The sequence below is a fragment of the Piliocolobus tephrosceles genome, chromosome X (genome assembly GCF_002776525.5).
Source record: "Piliocolobus tephrosceles isolate RC106 chromosome X, ASM277652v3, whole genome shotgun sequence".
NCBI lineage: Eukaryota > Metazoa > Chordata > Mammalia > Primates > Cercopithecidae > Piliocolobus > Piliocolobus tephrosceles.
Genome location: NC_045455.1, coordinates 68,617,235 through 68,642,934, shown reverse-complemented (window position 1 = coordinate 68,642,934; position 25,700 = coordinate 68,617,235). Strand labels below are relative to the sequence as shown.

At 36.4% G+C, this 25,700-nt stretch overlaps 1 protein-coding gene across 1 annotated transcript in view; it reads left to right on the top strand.

Moving 5' to 3' along the window:
• Window positions 1-25,700, top strand: part of RB1 (RB transcriptional corepressor 1) — a 174,359-nt gene that overhangs the window by 130,525 nt on the left and 18,134 nt on the right. Inside the window, exons 18-19 of the mRNA XM_023187397.1 lie at window positions 21,021-21,139; window positions 24,373-24,518. Coding sequence (XP_023043165.1) covers window positions 21,021-21,139; window positions 24,373-24,518 — 265 coding nt within the window. The remainder of the gene's footprint in view (window positions 1-21,020; window positions 21,140-24,372; window positions 24,519-25,700) is intronic.

Below are 25,700 nucleotides of genomic sequence, written 5' to 3'. Positions count from 1 at the left end.
TAAGGAGGGGTGAACCCGCCCAGGTCAAAAAGTAGAAGGATTGTGTCTCTAGATAGATTTGACTAAATAATTTTGTTGCAAGAACAACATAAAGTGGAAAGAAAATATCAGTCCATCATATGAATCATATGAGTTATAACATTTACAGAATAGTTAAATGACAAATTTCTTTACAGAAACAAGTCTGTTAGAACAAACTAACAAAAAATAACAACCCATTCAAAAAAGTGGGAAATGTGTCTAAACAAGCATATCATTTTGTCCTTAATTTAAAAGTGGTTCTCAGTCAGTTTTAGGTACCCAAATTTAATATTTGTATTTTTTTTTAAGTTGTGGCCTTCAAAATAAAAATGACTATACATTTGATTAGATTTCTTTCTTTTTTTTCTTTTTGTTATAGATGACTGGTTTTTAAGGACTAGTGCTATGAACATTAATGCAAGTATGCTTAAAACCAAAAACATATTTTGACTTTAGGTATTTATGTAGATAAATGTTTTGCTCTTAACCCAATTGGAATTCAACGAAAGAGACTAGCTCTGAATTCAACGAAAGAGACGAGCTCTTTAACAGATACTGATGCTCAAAGGTAAAGAAGAATTATTGGTATGATTCTAAGCCACTAGCCATCTATTCTCAGAACAAAATTTCCGTGTTCACTTTTTTTTATTTATAGTGTGCTTGCTTTAATCAACTGTTTTCACATGTGTGGAAGCTTTGAGGGTTTCCTGTCTATACTAGAAGATACAAGCACTACTCCAGAAAGGTTAGAAACAAAAGACCAAAGGACAGCTTCTACAAAAGGCTCCCTGTTAAAGCCCAGCCTTTTGTTGTTGTTTTAGTTAAACAGAAGTGGTCTATTTCAGCCCAACCAAAAAAGATTGCTGGATTTTTGCTCTGGCCATATAAATAGGAAATTAAGACAAGCATATTAAAATTTTTTTCCTGTTTATGTTGTCTTCATCTCTGGGTTCACTGATATTTTTTTTTTTTTATCCAGTAGGGAAATATTTATGGAGTGTAACTGTGTACCAGGTGCTTTTCTAGGTGCTGGGAATATAGCAGTGAATAAAACAAAATCCCTGATCTTATATTTTATTTGGAGAAGACAATCACTAAATAAACAATTATTCAACTGGTCATATGGTGATAAGTTCTCTGAAGAAAAATAATTTAGGAGGAAAAAGGGGGTGCGCTCTTACTGTTCTATATAGGGAGGTCAAAGAAGGCCTTGCTAATAAGGAATGAATCATGGGGCTGTCTCAGGGAATTAACCTTTAACTGATCAACATCTTTAAAAGGCCTTCCCCAATCTGTATTTCCAGCTCACCTCCCAGAAATTCACTCACCATGTTCATGTCCCCAAGATCTTTGGGGCAATTAGAAATTTCTAAACAGTATTTTGACTTGGTAAGATTCTACCTGTCTACTTCTGATTCTTATTTTTCATGGCACCTCATAAAATAGGAATGTATGTTTGTTTTGTTTTGTTTTGGGCTACTTGCCAGTGTTCTGAAACTAAATAAAGAGAGTAGCTGTCTCTCATTAAAGAGCCTCAGGTCAACAGTTCCATTTCAGTCACATTCCACCCTGACTTCTCTCTTCTCCCCATTCAGTGATTAGGTTAATGTCTTTTACTCTTTGATGCTTTGGTTAACATCCTGTTTATTTAAAGGTTACAAGAATATATGTTCTTTAAATGTTGAGAATTAAAAGAAATAATTTCTTCAATCATAATAACTTTGTATTTTATACTATAAATTGAAACATTGAAGTTTTAAAATTCTTCTTCAATGAGCCAGGCTTAGTGGCTCATGCCTGTAATCCTTGCACTTTGGGAGGCTGAGGCAGGAGGATCACTTGAGGCCAGTAGTTTGAGAACGGCCTGGGTAGCATAGTGAGAATCTCTCTCCATCTTAAAAATAAATAAATAAATAAATAAAAATAAAATTCTTCTTCAGTGAATCTGTTTTTTGATTCAGTCTTGATAATATAAAGGGAGAAAAAAATTTTTAACAGATAGGTTATTTCGATATTGCTCTGTCAGCAATATCTGGAAATAGCATTAATCATTTTGCTTCGGGTGCTTTTATCCAACAAGCCTAGGACTCCTAAGATTCCCTTCCCCATTAGGAAGCTCCTGGCAAGCAAGTGAAACCAGCAGAAGGGACCCAGCCACAAAAAACACCGTGGTCCAGGAAGTCTCTTTGACCCTACAGCCGAGACTCTTTCTCAACCCAGAAACATCAGGGCTGTAGAGGGACACTCTTCAGGGGTTTCCACTATATACTATATTCCACTATATTCCACCAGGCAGCCTGACCTGGTGAAAATGTGTAGGTCCATGTATCCACCACCACAAGCAATTGCACCCACATCCCTCCAGCCTCTCTACCCCTGTCCCTAATACCTGGCCACTACTAATCTGCCCTTCATTTCTCAAATTTTGTTATTTCAAAAATGTTATATAAATGGAATCAAACAGGAATAGTTTTTTTCTCACTCAGTATAATTTTCTGGAGATCGGTCATGATATTGTATGTATCAATAGTTCATACCTTTTTATTGTTGACTAGTATTTTGTAGTATGAATGTACTACAGTTTCTTTGGTCAGACACATGTTGAAGAATATCAAGGCAGGTTCCAGTTTTTGGCTGTCACAAATAAAGCTGCTATGAACATTTGCATTTTGTATGAACGTGGGTTTTCATTTCTCTGGGATAAATGCCTAATGAGTAAAATTGCAGAGTTGTGTGGTTATTGTGCATTTTCTTTGATCAAAGACTGCAAAAGTATTTTCCAGAATGGTTGAATCATTTTAAATTTCTGCCAGCAATATATGAGCGAGTGATCTACTTTCTCTGCATTCTTTCCATCATTTGGTGGTGTCTTTGTTTTTTATTTTAGTCATTATGTAGTGTAAGGATATCTCAGTGAGGTTATAATTTGCTTTTCCCATCAGGATGATAGCTAATGATATTGATTAACCTTTCCCTGTTTATTTGTGACCTGTATTTCCTCTCTGGTGAAATTTCTCTTCATGTCTTTGCTCATTTTCTGATTGGATTGTTCGTTTTTTACCATTGAGTTTTGAGGGTTCTTTATATGTTCTCAGTACTAGTCTTTTTTGGTAGATATGTGGTTAGCAAATATTTTCTCTTGGCCTGTAGCTTCTTTCTTCATCTTCTTCACATCATCTTTCTCATCCAAACGTTTTTAATTTTGATAAAGTCCAGTTTATCACTATTTCCTTTTATGGATTATGCTTTTGGTGTCAAATCTAAGAACTCCAGATCCTGAAGATTTTCCCTTATACTTAAAAAATTATAGTTTCACATTTTAAGTCCATGATCCATTTTAAGTTTATTTTTGTACAAGGTTTGAGATTTGGGTTGAGGTTCTTTTCAGGGGGTGCTGAGGTAGGGCACCATGGATGTTCACTTGTTTCAGCACCATTTGTTTTAAAGGCTATCCTTTTTCTATTGATTTGCTTTTGTATCTTTGTCAAAAAGGGAACAACAAAAAAAGATAAGACAAATAGATGTAGAATTTAAACTAATCATATTAATAATTGCATTAAATATCAGTGCTCTAAGCAGCCCAATTAAAAGGCAGAGATTATCAGAGTGGATGAAAAACAAAACCCAACTCTATGCTATCCAAAAGAAATCTATTGTAAATATAAAAACACAAGTATGTTAAAAGGATGAATGAAAAGATTAGGTCCTAGATGGAACTGAGGTTAACTGGGGATAATTTTAAGATTTGTGCTATGGGTGATTCGGTATTTGATAACACAATTAACCGAAGTAGGCATTGAAAGACCATCTCATAGCTGGCTGGTGATGAAGTAATGTTTGAACCTATTATATTTGAGATGTTTGCCACATATTCATGTGGATATCTTTGGTTTCCAGTTGGAAATATGGATCTAGAACTTAAAAGCATAGTTTTAGTCAGAAATGTAGACTTAGGAATAATATAGATATAGTTAAAATCATGAGGCCAGGTGCTGTGGCTCACGCTTGTAATCTCAGCACTTTGGGAGGCCAAGGCAGATGGATCACCTGAGGTCAGAAGTTCGAGACCAGCCTGGCCAACATGGCGAAAACCCATCTCTACTAAAAATACAAAAATTAGCTGAGTGTGGTGGCACATGCCTGTAATTCCAGCTACTCGGGAGGCTGAGGCAGGAGAATTGCTTCAACCCGGGAGACGAAGGTTGCAGTGAGCTGAGATTGCACCACTGCACTCCAGCCTGGGCAACAAGAGCAAGACTCTCTCTTAAAAAAAGAAAATGTCAGCCAGCATATGTATTGGCAAGCGGATCTGCAGAAATACTAGTATTAAAGGACCAGCAAGGTAAAATGGAAAAGATCCTCAGAAAGGCCAAGGTCTGCCAAAATTTTTCTATTTTCTATTCTAGTTTCCTCTTGTGAGGCAAAACAGTCTTAGAATTTAGCTTAGGGTAGTGCAAAAACATTTCCTGTAATGTAGTTCTAATAATATTCCTTAAAATACCCAGAAAACAATAGCAATTCCACCTTCTACTTCCTCTATTGTTAATTTTTCTACTAGCACTACAGACTTGCACTTACTTTGATAATCAGAATCTCTTTTAGGAGCACCTTGACTTAACAGCCTTGGAGTTCTTTACTCTCTAGACAAGTTCAAGCTTGCCTTAGAAATGTATATTAATTATGAAAAGTCGTATAGAACAGACTTATAGCTTATACTTTTTCTATCAATATTATTTACCCAGTGGAATTTATACTAACCTTGCTGACAGAAAGAGTCTGGCTTCCTTCACAAGACTAGGTAGCAAAACAGAGTAAAGTGTTGTATAGAGAGGAATTAGGCTGACAGTTACTTTGAGTAGATAAGTAATAACATGAGACGAGTACCAGAGAAAACTACTGCCCAAGTCCTGGATAGAAACAATGCTATAGAAAGAAATATACATATTTTACTTTCAAAAGTTAAGTATTCCATGAAATCTTTTCTCTATAGTTAAAAAAGATCAATGACTATATTAATTATCTGTTAGAACAACTAATATTTATTATCTCACACAATTTCTGAAAGTCAGGAAACTGGGAGTGGCTTAACTGTATGGTTTTGACTCATGTTTCCTCATGAGAGATTCTTAAATTTTCAGCTAAGCCTGCAGTTAGTTTAAGGCTTCACTGGGATTGGAGAGTCTGCCTCCAAGTTCACTCATGTGGTTGTTGGTAGGCCTTAGTTCTTTGCTGGCTGATGGCCAGGGGCTTCATTTTTTTTTGCCACGTGAGCCTCTCTGTAGCGCTGCTCCATAGCAGCTCCCTGCCTCAACCCCAGTGGAAGAGATCCTAGAGAGGGAGAGAACCTAATATGGAAACTGCAGGTTTTTATAAATTCATTGCAGAAGTGACATGCTATCATTTCTGCCATATGTCATTGGCCCACAGACTAACCCTGGTACAGTTTAGAAATGGTCTACACAAGGGTATAAGTACCCAGTGTCAGAGATTATTGGGGTGATGTTGGAGGCTGGCTGCCATAGTTGTGACTTAGTGTCAATTAGAAAACAAATCCTATTATCTGTTTTCTTGTTTGTGCTTCACTATAGTTAATTTAACTCACGACATGGCTGCATCATATGTCAGTATTCTAGAAATATTTACCAAGTGTCCATTATATGCTTGGCACTGGAATTTAAAGAACTCTCTGAAAGTCCCATCCGAACCCTGGTAGTCACCTACCTAAAATCCTTCAGTGAGTTTATATTTTGCTATTTCCCTGCTATGAAATCTATATTTTAGCATTATGAAAAGAAAAATTTCTGTCTCAAAGGTTTGTGTGCCAGGTGCCCTTCTAAGCACTTTACATTTATTATCTCATTTAATTGTCAAAACAGCCCTATAGTAAGTATTGTTTTTCTTATCTTATAGATTAGCTACATGAAGTTTCCCTAGGGCCATACTATTTTTTTCTTCTCTCGCTTCTGAGTGCTCTATTCCTCTGCTTTTTACTTAAAATAATTTGTTCTTTCTTTAGGATTCAACTCAAGCATAACCTCTTCCAAGAAGTTTTCTCTAATGCTCCTAATCTGAGTTAGTTGTCTCTTCTGATTTTCATGGCATCCTGTGCATTCTTTTATTGTGGTACTTAACACTTTGCATTGCTTTTTTATTTACTTATCTGTGTGTTTTTTTTTTTTATTAGACTGTAAACTATAGCATAAAACTTCAAAACAAGGGCTCTGAAATAAAATAGTTTGGAACTGTGTCCTGGATCCACCACTTACAATTTACTCCTAGTCTAGACAATTTATTCCTAGTCTACCTTTCTTTACTTATAAAACGGCATTTAAAAAAATAGTAACTTCTTTCTAGAGTTTATTGTGAGAATGAAATAATATAAGTAATGTGGTTGGTGCTATGCCTGGCATTCAATAAATGTTGTCTCTTAAACTCTTTAAGGGTAGAATTATTGATTGCTTATCATGTGCCATGTATTGTACCAAACTTTTTGTGTAGGTTATTTTATTTTCACAACAACTCTATATGGTGGGTACTACTATGAATGTGTTATTTCTCTTAGCATCTCTAGATGAGTGGATCAGTGAATGAATGATAGATGGAATTGTGACCAGTGGAGCTAACTATAGGGGTAAACAGCAACCTAGAAACATGGTTAAAAGTATGACAATCAGCAAAGAAAGAGTGAAAGAGATGGTGAGCAAAGGAACGTGACTCCTGTACTAGTATAGCAGCTAACAGCACAAGTTGTAGAAACAGGTAGACTTGGGTTTGAATCACTGCTCCATCACTTATCAGCCATATAATATGGGGCAAAATTTATAATTTCTATAAAATACAGGTTATCTACTTTATAGACATATTATGAAGATTAAATGAGATAATATATGTAAAATATTTTGCATAGAACCTAGCATATAGTAGATATTCAATAGATATTAACTAGTACTATTATTAAATTAAGATAATCATGAAGACAGAATTTCGATAGTGAGAGAAATAAAATAGAACCATGAAGTATAAGGTAATGACTTTGATTCATTAATCGTAGTTATCAAAATCAGGCATGATAGAAAGATTCCTGCTGTCAGTCTTCCTTATAGTGCAGTATCCTCACCAGTCCACACAATATTTTTGCCCACTGAGTCTGGGATAAAGTTAAAAATTAATCCTCATGAACTAAAGCTAATGAAATGTTTAGAATATTCTGCCTTCTTACCCTATCATCACTTTAGCCCAAATGCTAGGAAAAAGAGAAACAAAAGTCTTCTGTCAGCTATTGAATGTGTTATGATTTAGAGAATTTCTGAGATTCACAGTAGAGTCTGTACTTTTTACATTTGATAGACCTCAAATTTGCCTGTGTTATTAGAATTCCAGAAAAAAGGCTTTGGGGAAAGATTGAAGGCCTTTTTGAACCTAAGAAGACAAGAAATTGAATTGTTACAACAATATTGCTATTTAAGAAAGAATCTTAAGTCACTTTTCAGAAATTTGTATCAGAATTAGAAAAATGCAGAAATAGAGTTTATACCTCTTAAGGAGGTGGTGGAGATTAGGTATATACATGCATACATATATACATAGGTCTAAATATATTTTTATGTATATGAGAGAAGTGTCAGGAATAGGGTAGTAAAGAGAATAGTAGGATTACATTAGAATCTGCTTAGGAGCTTTTCTAACATGTAGATATTCTCTCTTTTTGGGTATATGAAAATCCTAGGAGTAAACGGGAAACCTGGCATGTATGTTTAATAAAGCTTCCTTGGGGACTGTGATATATGCTGCCTCCCAAATAAATTACAAGCCATGTCAGAAAGTAGGAGTTTACATTATAAAATATAACTGAAAACTAAAGTCTGATGTTCTAGAAAATATTAACTATTTTTCCTGAGTGGTTGAAATTTGGGAGATAACTTTTGCTACGTTCTGTGAGGCAAAGAGGAGGGAGGCTAGAGTTGATGAAGACATCTTTCTTTTATGTATAATTTTGTCTATGTTGGGCCCTGTTAATTTTCATTTACTTAGGTACAAATAGCTAATGCATATTTTTTAACTTTAATGTTTGTTATTTATATGCATAGCCTGAATGGAAACATGATCCAAAGTTTAATTTTTTGGTTGAAATTTAGTATTTGGCTTCATATATATAAAGATTGGGGTAAGGCGATCTGCCTTGCCTTGCCTTTCTTCCACTGTGTCAAAGAATTTATGATCAAGGGCTAGAGTCAATATTAATTATATGATTTTGTTTTAACCAAGAAGAACTTAGTTAAATTTAAAATTGTAGTTGTACTCATAGATAAAGGGTTTTCTTTGTTAAAGGGGAAAGAAGAGATATCTCTTATACTTGCTTAACTTTTCATTTAAGAAGTTAATATATTCATAGTAAACAGAAAATGAAAGGAGTTTAAAAAGCAAATTGAACACATAGTTATCAGAGAAAACAATTTTAAAATTATGATTTTAAACTCTCATCTGTATTGCTAAGAAAAGAATGCCCTATATGGTAATAATTAAAAAGTGGGGAAGAAGAAAAGAATCCTGCAGACATTCTAAGGATGACCTAGACCATTGATAATCTAAGCTTGAAGTTAATCATTAGATTTTCTGAACCTTTATTACCCTGGATCTGTTCAGTCTGCTTTAACAAAATGCCATAGACTCGGTGGCTTATAAACAACAGAAATGTGTTTCTCACAGTTCTGGAAGCTGGGAAGTCCAAGATCAAATTTCCAGCAGATCTGATATCTAGTGGAGGCCTGTTTCCTGGTTCCTCAATGGTACCTTCTTACCATGTCCTCAGATGGTGGAAGGGACAATGCAGCTCTCTGGGGTCCCTTTTATAAGGGTGCTAATCATCCTTTTCATAAGGGATGTGCTGAAACTAATTGTCCCTGAAGACCCTTATGTTACCTTTACATGTCAAATTGCTATTGTATTTGGCCAACCTTTTATTTTAAGGCACTAGGGCAAGAATGACCAAGGGGTTTCCAAAGGTATAGAAATAGTAACATGTGCATATCAACAAAAATCACTTGGTAGGAACCCAATACCAACCAATAAGCCTACTCCAACTGTCTCAGATCTACTTCCGTTTCAGAATTAGAAGCTTTAAGGATTATGAAATTCTGGGAACTTGGAGTAGGTCCACCTAGAAGTAGAAGCAGCAAAGCCCAAAAAACCAGTAAAATTTTTTAGTAGTGTTGCTTAATTTTTTAAGTGTTATTTCCTGGAAAATAAAACTATACCATGTTTAATCACTAAGCAATTTTTAACAAAAAACTTTAGCCCTAGGAATAGGTTAAACATGACACAATTTGCTATCATAGAATAATATATATGGGCAAAGGGTACCAGTTAGATTCCCATCAGCAAAAACCGGGTGATTTTCATTCTGTGGTATAGAGGTGCTAGTTAAGAGGCAGGAATTATTTAAAAATGACTTTAATTTTGATCATGTAATTATAGGATCTATTTATTCACTTGTTTTTAGCTTATTCACAAATCTTAGTCATGAGCATTATTAATAGATAATTTGATGCCTTGTCACTTAGCAGTACAAGCATGTTTATTTTTGACTTTTAAACTCTAATTCACCCTTCTTGTGTTTTTCTATTCAGTCATAACCCTCTCCTTCAAAATTTGGTGAGGCATCTTTGACTTTTGTCATAATCAGACATGCTAGCTTCAAGAGCTTTCCTGTTCCTCTTTTAATGTCTGTTTCGCACATTGTATTAGTTCCTTTTATAGTATTAATTCTTCCTACAGTATGAATTTTTTTTTTTTTTTTTTTTGAGATGGAGTCTCGCTCTGTCACCCAGGCTGGAGTGCAGTGACGCGGTCTCCGCTCACTGCAAGCTCCGCCTGCAGGGTTCACGCCATTCTCCAGCCTCAGCCTCCCTAGTAGCTGGGACTACAGGCACCCACCACCATGCCTGGCTAATTTTTTGTATTTTTAGTAGAGACGGGGTTTCATCATGTTAGTCTGGATGGATACAGTACGAATTTTTATTCATTTTGCAAATATTCATCATAGATATTTTTGTCTTATTATTTCAGTTAGAATATGATTTTTTTTCTTTGGATTCAGAAGGTAACTTTCCTATTGCACTTAGGATAAATTCCACAAAAACTCTTTAACAAGGTTTTTTTCCTGGCTATTAGAAAGGAGGAAGACCCTTGTTGAACTGAAGATAGTAATGATGGGAGAGGACTTTGACTTCTGTAACACCTCATTCAGATAACTAGCTATTTTAGTTTAATTACGTGAATTTTGTCATCTCCCTTGGAGCTGCCTCCCAGAGCTGGTATGTCAGACATCCTCAAGTAAACCTTGACCCAATTTTAGAAATCTTGGCTAATTTTGAGTTAGGAAGTCCTTTCTTTAAACAATATTTTTAAATTAATGGAACAATCACAAAATATATTTTACATATTGTACTTTTCAAAATACTTTAAAGTACTTTTAAAAATACTCAACACCACAAAGTAACTTAGTTTAAAATAAAATAAAAATTTTTGAAATCAGATCTAATCAAATTTATATATCTCATATTTTCTTTCAAAATTTTGACTAACATATCAATTAATAAATCCACCTTGAAAGACATTTGAAGGTATAAATGTGTTTGTTCATGTGTATAAAATTGTGTCATTGATATAACATTACTATTCCTTTAAAGACTTTTATGTTCTGAAAAATATCTCCTCTTAGTCTATAATTGAGCAAAAGGATTACTGTTTTGAAAGACTTAAAAAAAATACTTAGCTATTTTTTAGCTAAGGAAAAAGATTCCTTTTTCAGTAAATGGATAAAGCTGAAAAATAATAAATTAATAAAATGTTTTAAATAAAAAGTCATAAATATCTTAATTCTAGGAAGCTTCTCTATTCATTTGCTTTTTTATTTTTAAAAAGTTTAAGAGTTTTAGTTTTAATATTTATAAACTTCAAATGTTATTATTCTACACTCAGAAAATATTTTTAATGTATTCAGTCACAGTTTACTAAAATAGCTAAGTTTTCTGATCCATAAAATGAATAATAACACTTAATTTTAAGACTTCTTTGAAGATTAAATGAGGTAATATATTCGAATAAAACATTTTAAACTGAAAGTACTTTCATTCTTATGTAAGGAAACCATGAAAGTAAGAGACATCATTCTATTTTGCCAGTGTATCTTAAATTAACTTGCTTTTATTGTCAGTTTAGTGTTCAGCGCACCAAGGGTACATTTCATACTAAGATTGTGCAAGTGAGAGTAAATGCCTCTTTAAATTTTCCATCTTAGGCACCTCCATTGCTTTTAGACCTGGCTATGTTTTATATTGCTTATATACATTTTTTTTTTCTTTTAGAAAAAAGCTGAAAAACATTTTTGTTGATGATATACTATCGCTGAAATAAAAATAACCCAGATCATATTGGTGTGGTGTGTAGGAAAAAACTCTCTCAAACTGTGTTTTCCTTCTGCTCTCATACCACCACAACAGTCAACACAAAAGACTTCTGTGACCAAATGGGTGGGTTTTTTCCCTCACACACTAAGCAGCAGATACCAGCTGGGCATCCTCCAATTCAGTTCTGATACTGTCTACTTGGAGATAGTGTCAGATCTCACTGGTTGGGGGCTCAGTGCCCAAGACTGCCCCTCACACCCCCAGATACCAGCCTAGGCTTCCAAAACTTCTGACCTACCAGCTTCAAATTGAGGTTCTCACACCACACTCTTTAGGTTCAATTAATTTGCTGGAGCGGCTCACAAAACTCAAGGATACTGGGCACAGTGGCTCAAGCCTGTAATTCCAGCACTTTGGGAGGTCGAAGCGGGCAGCTCACTTGAGGCCAGGAGTTCAAGAACAGCCTGGCCAACATGGCAAAACCCCATCTCTACTAAAAATACAAAAATTATCTGAGTGTGGTGGCACATGCCTGTAGTCCCAGCTACTCCAGAGGCTGAGGCATGAGAATCACCAGAATCCAGGAGGCAGAGGTTGCCGTGAGCTGAGATTGTGCCACTGCATGCCTGCCTGGGCCACAGAGCAAGACTGTCTCAAAAAAAAAACAGAAAAAAGCACATGCATGTGTATGTGCACTACAGCACAATTCACAATATCAAAGACATGGAATTAACCTAAATTAACCTTGCCATGTCCTGGCAAGTCATGGTTGGAACTGGAGGCCATTATCCTTAGCAGAATAGAAATAGAAAATCAAATACTGCATGCTCTCCCTTATAAGTGGCAGCCAAATGATGAGAACATGTGGACACATAGAGGGAAACACACTTATTGGAGAGTGGAGAATGGGATGAGGGAGAACATCAGAAAAATATCTAATGGGTACTAGGCTTAATACCTGGGTGATGAGATAATCTGTACAACAAACCCCCATGACACACATTTACATATGTAACAAACCTAAACATGTATCCCTGAACTTAAAATAAAAATTTTAAAAATCAAAAAAAAAAAAAAAACCAAAACACCAACAAAACAAAAAAAAAAAAAAAAAAACAAAAAGGAAAAACCCAAGGAAACACAGTTACTGGTTTATTACAAAGGATATTACAAAGGATACAGATGAGGAGATGCGTAGGGTGAGGTATGGGAGCAGGGGTGCAGAGCTTTCATGCCCTCTGGGAGCCCCACCCTCCAGGAACCTCCATGTATTCAGCTATCCAGAAGCTCTCCTAACCCAGTTCCTTTGGGTTTTTATGATGTCAGCATTCCTCCCCTACACTATAAGGCAAAAACCCTCTCTGGGGAGGGTCTTAAAGACACACAGTTTACAACGATGGGGAAAAATTAGAGTCCTGCCTTGGACCAGGTTAAAGGAGGGCAAGAGAAGACCTGAGGCCTGCCTATGAGGCCTAACACACCCAACATTATGACAAAACAACAGTTGTTATGTATTTTCAGTTCTGCATACTATAAAGTTAAAGACTTAAGTAAATTGAGTAAATAGTAGTTTTTGCTTTTTTTAAAAAATTTCACAGATCAATAGAGTTAACTCCTGAGTTATATGTATACAACCCCAAAGTTGTTTGCTGTCACTAGAGCTGTGCCTACCCCCACCTGGCATATTCTTGAGACATTGGAGCTAGGAAGTTGGAAATTGATAGAAAATTTTGTCACTTGTAACAGAGTTAAGGCAATATGGATTATGGTGGACCCTATCACCTGGAATACTTTCCTGAAAGCAACACAGGTCATCATTGCCAAATATTTTTAGGACCCCAATTCTGTACTAAGTGCTAGTGATGTGATAGGAAGCCAGACACAATCGAACTAGCTATCTCTGTATTAGTGTCTTATCCTAAAACAGCGTTTCTATTGTAATTGGTTTCCTGTTTCTCTTAGAATATTTAAACGTTTTACCATGGTCTTTCAGATTCTGCATGATCATTAAAAGCTTCGTACTTTTTAACCTCTTCTTTAGCAACCTCTCCACTATCCCACCTGAGTACTTTAGTTCTGGTGGCCTCTTTCATTTTCTGAAAGAACGTCGGTTTCTTAGCATATGATCTTTCATCTTTTGGAAGATCTCTACCCCTTCTCCTTTCAAAGCACAGCCTCCTTCTCACATTTCAAGACTCAGCATCCATGTTACCTTCCCAGATCAGCCTTCCTTGAACCCACCCCATCCACCTGGATCTTCCTGTTTATTCTTCATGAGAGAACCCTGTTCTTTCATAGGATTGTTTTGAATTTGTCATCACATACTTATTTCCTTGTTTGTGTGCCTCTTCTCGCCAGACCCTAAGCACCATGTAAGTAGGAATGAAGTATTATTTCAGAGACCCAAGTCTGAAATGGTTTATCTCTTTATACTTTATGGCTAAGGTATACATGTACACGTATTCTGTTTGACTGATATTTGAGGAAAAAAACATGGGGGAAAGGCGTAGATAACATTTTTTTTTAGAGGATTTAGGGTATATATAACTAAGAAGCTTCCCCTTTTTTTTTTTTTTCGGTGGGGGAGAGAGGGAATCCCGCTCTGTCACCCACCCTGGAGTACAGTGGCCTCTGCCTCCTGGGTTCAAGCGATTATCCTGCCTCAGCCTCCTGAGTAGCTGGGATTACAGGCACGTGACACCATGCCCAGCTAATTTTTGTATTTTTAGTGGAGATGGGGTTTTGCCATGTTGGCCAGGCTGGTCTCAAACTCCTGATCTCAGGTGATCCACCCGCCTCGGCCTCCCAAGATGCTGGGATTACAGGCGTGAGCCACCACGCTTGGCCTCATTTTAAATCTTATTCTCACTTTTAGGTGGAGTTAACCTCAGGTTAACTTTGAAGATGTCAACCTTCTCACTTTATTCATTTATTCAACAAATGTTTATTGAGCCCTTATTGTGTGCCAGGCAGTTTTAAACATTGGGGATACTATTGAATAAGATAGACAAATACCAAGTTTTCCTGCATCGTGCTTGCTAGTAGAGAGATAGTTAATAAAAAAGAAAATAAATGAATTTATAACATAACCTCAAGTGGTGATCAATACTATGATGGAAATAGAGCAGAGGTTGGAGTAGCAAATAAGCGGGAGTTATGGCTGTCTTAGGCAAGATGTTTAGACAAGGCTTTGCTTAGGAGGTGCTATTTGAGGAGATATGTAAATAATGGAGTGGGGTGAGTCATAGGAAGCACTGGTCAGAGTATTCTGGGCAGAGGAAACAGCAAGTACAAAAACCCAGAGACAGGAAGAATTATGCCACAGTCATGGAATAGAGAGATGACCAGGATGGCTGGAGTAAGACGAGTGTTAGAGCATGAGGTCTGAGAGGTATCAGGGGGCCAGAACTCATGTAGTGTTTTGTAAACCAAGATAAGGCATTTGAATTTATTCTATGTGTGATAGGAAGCTCTTGGAGGGTTTCGAGTATGGAGGTGGGATAACGTTAGCTCTATGAGGAGATCTAGAAGACAGCAAGAGTAGAAGTATGGAAACCAGTTTGTAGGATGCTTTTGCAGTGGAACAGACAAGAGATAAGAATTGATTTGACTCTAGAAATGGTATAGGTAATGAAAAGAAGTTAGACTTGGAATATATTTTGAATTTAAAGCCAATATGACTTGCCTGGTGTCTTGGATAAGAGTATGAGAGAAAGAATAATAATGATGACTCCTTTTCTTTTTTGCTTTGGGCAGCTGGATGTAAGGAGTGATTTAATGATATGGTAAACACTAGGGAGAAGCAGGCCTTTTTTGGGGGTGGTAGAGGATGATTAAAGTTTATTTTATACATAGATATCAAGTGAAGATGTTGAGTAAGGTCAAGTAGGGCAGATGCTTCTGAAATACTCCTTCAAGGCTATTTAGTATCTGACAAATGGAGCATTGTTACCTTTATGGCTCTACTTCCTAGCATAGGGTCTAGTAGAGAATAGACATACAACATATACTGGGTAGATGGATGGATAACTGGGCATACTGTCATACATTTGAGGAAATAGAATGTTCTTTGTATAATGACACTCATAGGTGTAAAGAAGAATCACAACCATAATAATATCAAATATTATATATTGCTCTGTGTCAAGCACTGTTCCTAATTCTTAACATTATTAATGTACTTCTCATATACTATGATTTAAGTTACTATTCTTATCATTAGTATCTCTGCTCTACAGTGAGAAACTTATTGAGGGGCATGTCGCTACAGGTGGCCAGGATTTGAACCCATGTACTGTGGCTCCAGAGTTTGTGCTCCTACCTACTGCACTATACTTTTCCCATGATCATGACATTCCTCATCATAAACCAATATCTATATATCTGTGTGACCATTTGGTTTGGGGTGATGGAGTGATAAAAATAATATTTGAATGAAATATGAAGACTATTGGTGAAAAATGCCACCTTAATCCTTGGAAGAGAAATTTACCTTTAGTATAATCCTATTGGGTGAATCTGAAGCACAAATTAGGTTTTATCTCATATCTGAAAAGTATCTAAAATACCTAATTAGTGTACTTAAGTCCTGTTAATTGCACATCTTTGCAAGGTCTCAAGAGTCTCCTAAAATTTCATTGTTTGAGAGAAAAATTGGTAGTAGGCAACTCTTGAATATATGTGGGTTTATACTCATACCATTTTAGTTAAATAAAGATATTAAGTTCATCCATGGCTAGGAAGTATAAAATATTTAGTATAACAATATGTGTATTAGCCGGAATGAATTTCTTAAGGGTTAATTGTTAGCATTACTTTGCTCAGATGAAAGCCATTATTTATACTGCCATGCCCCTAGTGAATACAGGAAAAGATGGCATGTCAACAAAAATTATATGATGGGAGTTGTAGAGTCTACTTCTTTTTGCAAAGCATACGTGCCACCTTCTCTTTTTTCTCCCCCCATAAAATACAGCTCCTGTAGGGCACCTTCTCTTCTGATACCTCCAAAGGAGACAACTCATGCTCACCATCTCCACTTTGAGAATTATTTCTGTAGTGAGTCACTATTACAGATAATAACCCATCTCCTATTGGTCTGCTGGAACTGAAAAATGACTGAAATTGTTAACTTTTGTAGTGATATGTGTAATGACTATATGATTATCTTGCCTCTTTTTTTCCACAACTTATCAAGTACCTACTTGACATATAGAAAGAAAAACAGTAAATTTAAGAAAAGACAGTTTTTTTCTCCTGAAAGTTTAGAGTTGAAAGTGCATCTTTAACACATTCATACATACATCCAAGAGATTCAAATAAAATAATCAAGCCAAATCACTGAAAGCTGAGAAAAGAGTTGAATGTTCAAGTGGCTACTGCGTAGTCACTTCATGTGATGTATCATGTAATCCTTCAAAATGAGTGCTGTATTGCTGCTTTTCAAGTAATGAAACTGAGGTTCAGAGAGCAAAACGTTTCATTACTAGTAAACTTCGAACTAATAAACAAGAATTTGAGCTTATATGTCTCTAATTCCAGAACCTATGCTTTTATTGCTAATGGCTTTTTTAAAAACTTGTTCTTCATTCTTTTTTTTGTTGAATGAATTAAGAGCAGGATAAATAAGAAAAATAGTATTTAGGAATGTATTGCTTAGGTATGAGTAACTTCCTATTTGAAAGAACTGTTGAGTAATCGCCGTTTTTTTTTTTTTTTTTTTCTTTCTTTTTAAATTTCTCCTCCCTGCATAGTTTCTGCATCTCCCAGATCACCTTTTTGTTTGTTTTGTTTTGGCACATTTATATTAGGGACTTTCTGGAAATATTTGATTGCCACTCATATATAAGAGTAAATCACTAAAAATTAGTTAGAAGCTCTGAGCACCTGGGTGAGGTTTGTGAACTTCATTGTATAGTTATTTGATAGAGCAATTTCTTAAGAAACCCCCATTGCATATCTTTAGGTCTTTTATCCTGTTACTCAGTACCTTACTGCCCAAAGTACCTGGTATCGCTACTGCCACATCCTTTTGGTGGGTTAAAAGTTTATCTGGTTTGCCTGTTGACTTTCCTTACTGCTGAGTTCCAATTCAGTTTTTTCACTTCTACTGAGTAGGTTACCATTTGTGTATCTATCTTCCAAGCTTTCAAAATTTTGTATCTCCAGCCTGGACAACATAGGGAGACCCTGTCTCTACAAAAAAAATTTTAGAAAATTAGCTGGGTACCATGGCACATTCCTATAGTCGCAGCTACTCAGGAAGCTGCAGTGGAGCCATGATTGTGTCACATGCTCCAGCCTGGGTGACAGAGCAAGACCCTGTCTCTTAAAAAAAATAAAAAATGTTGTATCTTAAAGGTTTATGTCTTTTAAAATAAGTCAGTTTATTGCCATTTTAGTGGGGTTTTATGAGAGAAGTTAATGTATACATTCAATTTGCCATCTTTAACCAATGTTGTTTATCTTCTGAAGATTCCATTTAATTTAGTTTGTTGTAGTTTTAGTCATCCAGAAGTTTCTAATTTATATGAATTCAGATCTGTTCATATCCTTTGCCCACTTTTGAATGGAGTTATTTGTTTTTTTCTTGTAAATTTAAGTTCCTTGTAGACTCTGGATATTAGACCTTTGTCAGATAGATAGACCGCAAAAATTTTCTCCCATTCTGTAGGTTGTCTCTGTGCTCTGATGATAGCTTTTATTTATTTATTTATTTATTTTTTTTTGCTGTGTGGAAGCTCTTGAATTTAATTAGATCCCATTTGTCAATTTCTGCTTTTGTTGTGATTGCTTTTGGCATTTTCATCATGAAATCTTTGCCCATGCCTGTGTCCTGAATGGGTATTGCCTAGATTTTCTTCTAGGATTTTTAGAGTTTTTTGGTTTTACATTTAAATCTTTAATTCATCTTGAGTTAATTTTTGTGTAAGGTTTAAGGAAGGGGTCTAATTTCAATTTTCTGCATATGACTAGCCAATTCACCCAGGACCATTTATTTAATAGGGAATCCTTTCCCCATTGCTTGTTTTTGTCAGGCTTGTCAAAGATCAGATGTGTGGTCTTATTTCTAGGTGTGTGGTCTTATTTCTGAGTCCTCTACTCTGTTTAATTGGTCTGTGTGTCTGTTCTTGTACTAATACCATGTTGTTTTGGTTACTGTAGCCTTGTAGGATAGTTTGAAGTCAGGTAGTGTGATGTCTCCAGCTTTGTTCTTTTTGCTTAGGATTGTCTTGGATATTTGGGCTCTTTTTTGGTTCCATATGAATTTTATGAATTTTGGTTCCATATGAATTAGTTTTTTCTAATTCTGTGAAGAAAGCCCATGGCACTTTAATGGAAATAGCATTGAATCTATAAATAACTTTGGGCTGTATGGTCAGTTTCACAGTATTAATTCTTTTTATCCATAAGCATGGAATGTTTGTCCATTTGTTTGTGTCCTCTTTGATTTCTTTGAACAGTGGTTTGTAGTTGTTAAAGAGGCCCTTCACTTCCCTTGTTAGCTGTATTCCTAGGTATTTTATTCATTTTGTAGCAATTGTGAATTGAAGTTCATTCATGATTTGGCTCTTTGCTTGCTTATTGTTGGTGTATAGGAATGCTAGCGATTATTGCACATTGATTTTGTATCCTGAGACTTTGCGGGAGTAGCTTATCAGCTTAAGAAGGTTCTGGGCTGAGATGACAATTTGACCTCCTCTCTTCCTATTTGAATATCTTTATTTCTTTCTCTTGCCTGATTACCCTGGCCAGATCTTCCAATACGATGTTGAGTAGGATTGGTGAGAGAGAGCATCCTCATCTTGTGTTGGTGTTCAAGGGGAATGCTTCCACCTTTTCCCCATTCAGTATTATGTTGGCTGCAGATTTGTCATAGATGGCTCTTTGAGGTATATTCCTTGAATACCTACGTTGTTCAGAGTTTTTAACATTATGTTGAATTTTATCAAAGGCCTCTTCTGCAACCACAGATAATCATGTAGTTTTTGTCTTTAATTCTGTTTATGTGATAAATCACATTTATTGGTTTGCATATGTTGAACCAGCCTTGCACTCTGAGGATGAAGCCAGCTTGATCATGGTAGATAAGCTTTTTGGTGTGTGCTGGATTTGGTTTGCCAGTATTTTATTGTGGATTTTTGCATTGATGTTCATCACAGATATTGGCCTGAAGTTTTCTTTTTTTGTTGTATCTCCTGCTAGGTTTTGGTATCAGGATGATGCTAGCCTCATAAAATAAGTTAGGGAGGAGTCCCTTCCTTTCAATTTTTTAGAATAGTTTCAGTAGAAATTTGTACCTCTGGTAGAATTCAGCTGTAAATGTATCTGATCCTGGGATTTTTTTTTTTTTTGGTTGGTAGGCTATTTATTACTACCTCAATTTCAGAACACGTTGTTGGTCTACTTAGGGATTTGATTTCTTCCTGGTTTAGTCTTGGGAGGGTGTATGTGTCCAGGAATGTATTCGTTTCTTCTAGATTTTTTAGTTTATGTGCATAGAGGTGTTTATAGTATTTTCTGATGGTTGTTTGTATTTCTGTGGGGTAAGGGTGGTATCTCCCTTGTCATTTCTGATTGCTTTTATTCCATTCTTCTCTCTTTCCTTCTATATTAGTCTAGCTAGTGGTGTATTTTATTAATTTTTTCAAAAAATAAGCTCCTGGATTCATTGATTTTTTTAAGGGTTTTTTATGTCTCTATCTCCTTCAGTTCTGCTCTGATCTCGGTTATTTTTTGTCTTCTGCTAGCTTTGGGGATTGTTTGCTCTTTGAACTGGTTTTAGTATCAATATTGTACTAGCTTCATAAAATGAGATGAAGAATGTTTCTACTTTTTCCATTGTAGGAAGAATCTGAATAAAAGTGGAATTATCTGTCCCTTGAATGTTTGGTAGAATTTACTGGTAAAATCAAATGAGCTTGATGTTTTATTTATGGGAAGATTTTAAATTATTGATTCAAATTATTTAATAGTTGGCAGGACTATGTAAGTTATTGTATTTTTTATTGAGGTTTGGTAATTTGTACTTTTGTAGTAATTTTCCTCTTGGTCTACGTTTTCCGATTTATTGATATAAAATTATTCATAATAATTCCCTATTATCTTTTTTATCTTTGTGATTCTGTCCCATTTTTCATACCTAATACTGCCTATCTATCTCTTTTCTTTATCTTGATCAATCTGACTGGAGATTTGTTTATTAATTATTTCAAAGAACCAGTTTTTAGCTTCGTTGACCAAACTGTGTTTTATCTTTGTTTTCAGTTCATTAAGTTCTGCTCATGTCTTCATTTCTTTCTTTTTACCTTCTTTGTTTTTTTTTCTGTCTTTCCCCTTAACTTCTAACTTATTTTCTAATATAAGCATTGAAGGTTATATATTTTTCTAGTTTTTGTGTGTGTGAAGTACAAAAATTGTCAATTGGGAATTTCGAAGTGGAGAAAAATATTTCATTCTGACTTTTAAATTGCCACTCTCAATCGTGCCTAAAATTCTTAGTGCTTACCATGTCAAACAATATGATTTTGATATGTACCTGGGGAAATTATGCTTACTAATGTGGTTTTAATCTCATCGTGTTTCTTATAGGATTCACCTTTATTTGATCTTATTAAACAATCAAAGGACCGAGAAGGACCAACTGATCACTTTGAATCTGCTTGTCCTCTTAATCTTCCTCTCCAGAATAATCACACTGCAGCAGATATGTAAGCAAATTATATGTTATGTTGACCATTCAAACTACAAACAGATTTTAAGCATAAGTGCGATGTAAGGTTCTATGAAGAAACTGTAGGAAATAGAATTTTGAATAATACATTGTTTCTGTTTTTAAGAAGTTAGTAATAAAAGATACATGACCCAAATGAAGTCATATAAAAGAGTACAGAGTGCTACTGAATCACCTAGGATTTGCATAATGAGAGCAGTTTTCATGGCAGAGTTGGCAGTTTAGGTGGAATAGGATTTCAACATGGAAACTGGAGAGGATAGAGGAGACAGAGGAGTGTGTTCCAAGAGTAAGAATGATATGAACTCAAAAGTATCAAAGGAAGCAGAAAACATTTTTCAGAGCGTGCAGGTCAGACCATTTGAAGTGAAGCATAGGATAAGTGTAGGGAGAAGTATGGGATGTGGACTAACACAGTCGATTACTGTGTGCTGATGATAATGATGGGAAAAGAAAATGTAAACCCAGAAGTATCTGAAACAGGTCTCAATCAGTGTAGAAGTTTATTTTGCCAAGATTAAGGACATGCCCAGGAGAGAGATCTGTGCCTTTCTCCAATGATGATTTTGAGGGCTCCAATATTTAAATGGGAAAGTCAGTCTGGAGGAGAAAGAAAAAAGGGTATGGTAATCCACATGTTGCAAGAGAAAAAGAGCTGGTAGAGAAATAGTCAATTATCTCTCTATCTCATGCTGAGTGAATTGACATTTTACATAAGATAAGGTGAACTTAGAGTCGCTATCTGTAGAGGTATTTAACCTTTTATCTGTATTTATTTGTGTGGGAACAAAAGGAAAGGCAGTCTCTTGCATGACTCAGCTTTCAGCTTAATTTTTTCCTTTTGGCATAGTGAATTGGGGTCCCAAGTGTTTATTTTCCTTTCACAAAAGCAATCACTAACTGTGTGCTGGGCAGTGTCCTAAATACTTAAGATTTATTTTTTCATTTAATCTTCATAACAATCCATAAGGTAGTAGATACTGCTGTCAGCCTGTTATCTAAAATGTAAAATAGGAATTAGAGAAATAAGATAACTTGCCTAAGGTCAACAGAATTCAAACCCAAGCTATCTAATCCCAAAGCCCAGGCTCTTTATCACTGTAGCTACATTGCCTTTCACAGAAATGTGCCTAATATTTTGTTTCTGTTTAATTGTGTATAGGAACTGACATTACAGTATTCTGTATTAGTGCAGGGGCCATTTTCCAGAGACGTCATTTTCATGCTAACTTGTACCCAAAGTGTTTCTGGCATATGGAGACCCTGCCTTCATGCATACATTTGTTTCCTAAGTAATGCTTTATATAAATAAGTTAAGCCTTTTTTTTTTTTTTTTTTTTTTTTTAAATTCAAGAAGCAGTCATCTGTTAACTGGCAGGAAGTGGTGTAGGCACTGGGAATACAGAAGTAAAATGGTCTGGGTCCTTCCCCTCATAGAGCATACATTTTGGAGGAGAAACACAGGCAGTGAACAAGTAAACCAAGATGTAAGATGATTTTAGAGTATAATAAGTGCTATAAAGGAGATAAACAGAGTGTTGTGAAAGAGAGAAATGGAGAGGGTGATAGAATGTTTAGTGGTACTTTCCTTTCTCTGAAAAAGTGATATTTTGACCTGACACCTGAAGGGCAATCTGATGCTGGCCAGGCAAAAATCTTCATGATGTGCATTCCAGGCAGAACAAACAGCAAGTGCAGTGGCTGTAGGGCAGATCAAACTTAGTTGGATTTCAGAACAGAAAGAAAGAAATCCTAGTGTGGCTGGGGTATTGGAAGAGGAGAATGGTACAAGATGAGAGTGAAGAGCCAACCTGGGGTAGATCTTGTAGGTCCCACAGGCCATAGTAAGGAGTTTGGATTCTATAAGGGAAGTGGGAAGCCATTGAAGCAGAAATGCAGCTTGCTATAATTTGTATTTTTAAAGGTCCACTCTCTGGCTGCTATCTGAAGTACAGGTGGGTTTGGAGGAAAGAAAGGGACAGGGCAAGGCAGAAAGCGAGGAGACCAGTTTGGAGACTATTTCTGTAGTTCAGATGAGGGATGTAGGTGACTTGGTCTAAGGTATGGTATTAGAAATAGAAATGGAGAGATCTGGGGTGTATTTAGAGATAAATTAATAGGTTTTACATTGGATTTCAGGAATTTGGAAAATGGAGAAATTAAAAATAACTCCTAGATTTTTGACTTAAGACACTAGATGTAATGTGGAGCTATTCTTTGAGATGGGAAAATAAATCTAGAGCTCTCTGCTTTGTTCTTATTAAGTCTGAGATTCAAGTAGTTATATCTGGTAGGTAATTGGATATTTACACCTAGAACTTCAGAGACTAACTTTGCCCAAGTTAAGCCAGTTTACAATACTGTCAGTAAACTGAATGAAAATCCAAAGTGGAAAATAGACCAGACACTGGTCCTTCTAAAATCATTGTGATAATAAGTTGCTTTTCTTAGTGTACTAGTTAATATACTACATGTTGTGGAAACATCCATAGTAAGGTACAAATTCTACTTCCTGTTCCTTTGTGCTTAAAATTTATGTCTTTAAAAATAAGTTTGTTTGCCAACTACCAAAAGAAAATCAGAAAGTAGATCTAGATTATTCTGTTAAATAGGGGGCAGCACAGAATGATAATATTTGCTAATATCCCTGCCTTGAGTTATGCCTGACATATTTAGTATACAGCTGTAAATCTGTCTGAATAATGTTATTTGAAGTATTAGTTCATAGAATTCTGTACTGTGTGATTTAGGTGTGTATAAATCTGTGTGTGTAACTGAAATCTTAGATATGAACCGTATCTAAGTTATCACCGTATTTAGTTACAACTAAAAAAGTTTTTGGGAGAATCACAAAAACAAGGTAACACTATTTAATATCAATACTTTTTTTTTTTAGCTGGAATCATCTTATGGTCTCAATCCCACTATAATTATTAAAATTGTACATTATACATATATAGCTATTTTTTCTAATAAGGCAGCAAAACCCAGGAAAAGGCATTTATTAAAATAGAGTTAGATACGATGATGACAAGCAGTTTTCCTATTAATATATCTTTCCCAGCTTGCATTTAAGTCTGCTCAGTGAATTTGATATACAATACCAATTAAATAGACAAGATGTATCTAGGTATACAACCTTGAAGTGTGTGTATAGTCTGTGATTCTTAGCCAACTTCAAATGAAGACTTTTCCTTTAAATATATCTAGGTATCTTTCTCCTGTAAGATCTCCAAAGAAAAAAGGTTCAACTACACGTGTAAATTCTACTGCAAATGCAGAGACACAAGCAACCTCAGCCTTCCAGACCCAGAAGCCATTGAAATCTACCTCTCTTTCGCTGTTTTATAAAAAAGGTTAGTAGATGATTCTTTTCAAGAGCATAGACTCTGAAACTAGGCTGACTGGGTTCAAATCATGTTTCTTCTATTTTCTAGGTACATTACTGGGCAAGTCACTTAATATCTCTGTGGCTCAGTTTCCTCATTTATAAAATGGAAATGATAATGTTGTGAGATCTTTCCTGACTATTCAGAGTCGTTTTTCTGGCCGGAAACCTCTGTGGCCGGTGGCGCCTTTGACCGAATTTTGCTCGGGCCCACTGGGCTCATTTCACCCCCTTGGCCTGACAGGCTGCACTTGGGTCACACTACCGGCCTGGGTCCCATGCCAGCCAGGAGCAAGTCAGACGTGGAACAGAGAGGGGTGTGTGAGCAAGCATGAGGTCTGGCCATTGCACACAGTCAGAAATACTGGCTCCTGCAGCAGGGCAGGCAGGTGCTGGCACAGATGCTGGCTGTCTGTAAGGCTGCAGCTGGACCAGACGCACCACAAGCAGTTTCCACAGCTGGCATCGGGGAACAATAAATGGCCCCCAGAAGCTTGGAGATGCCAGAAACCACAGGGCCCCAAAGAGGGAGTCACAGCCCTGGCTCAGAGAGCTCCCAATTCTGGGCTCCCCAAAGGGCCGCAGCTCTTCTCTTTATCCACAACATGGTGAGCAAGGGGCATGTTTCAGCCCTGTTTGTGTTACAGTCCTTTTTGCCTCACCATTTGGTGGGTCCTGAGTTCTTGTCCTGCAACCAGGAAGAATGAGGTACACAGACAAGTGGAGGGTGAGCAAGATGAAGGGGAGATTTATTGAGCAATAGAGCAGCTTAAAGACCCACAGTGGGCAGCTCCTCTCTGTAACCACCATGTCCCGATGAGTGGTCAGCTCCTAGCAGAGAAGGTGGCTCCTCTCTGCAGGCAGGTCGTCCCAACAGGTGTTCATTTCTCAGCAGAAAGGGTAACTCCTCTGCAGCTGCTCGTGCTGACAAGTGTTCAGCTATCAGTAGAGAAGGTGGCTCCTCTCTGCAGCTAGTTGTCCCATCGTCTCCATCCTCTGCTCTGCTCTGGCTGAGCCTCGGGCTTCTATGGACCTCAGTGGGGAGAAAGTATGTACCTATTGGTCCATGGGCGGCCACTGGTGGGCCCAGAAAAGGTACCACAAGTCCTCACTCCGGTCTGTGGGACTGGCAACTCCCACCCCTAGCCTT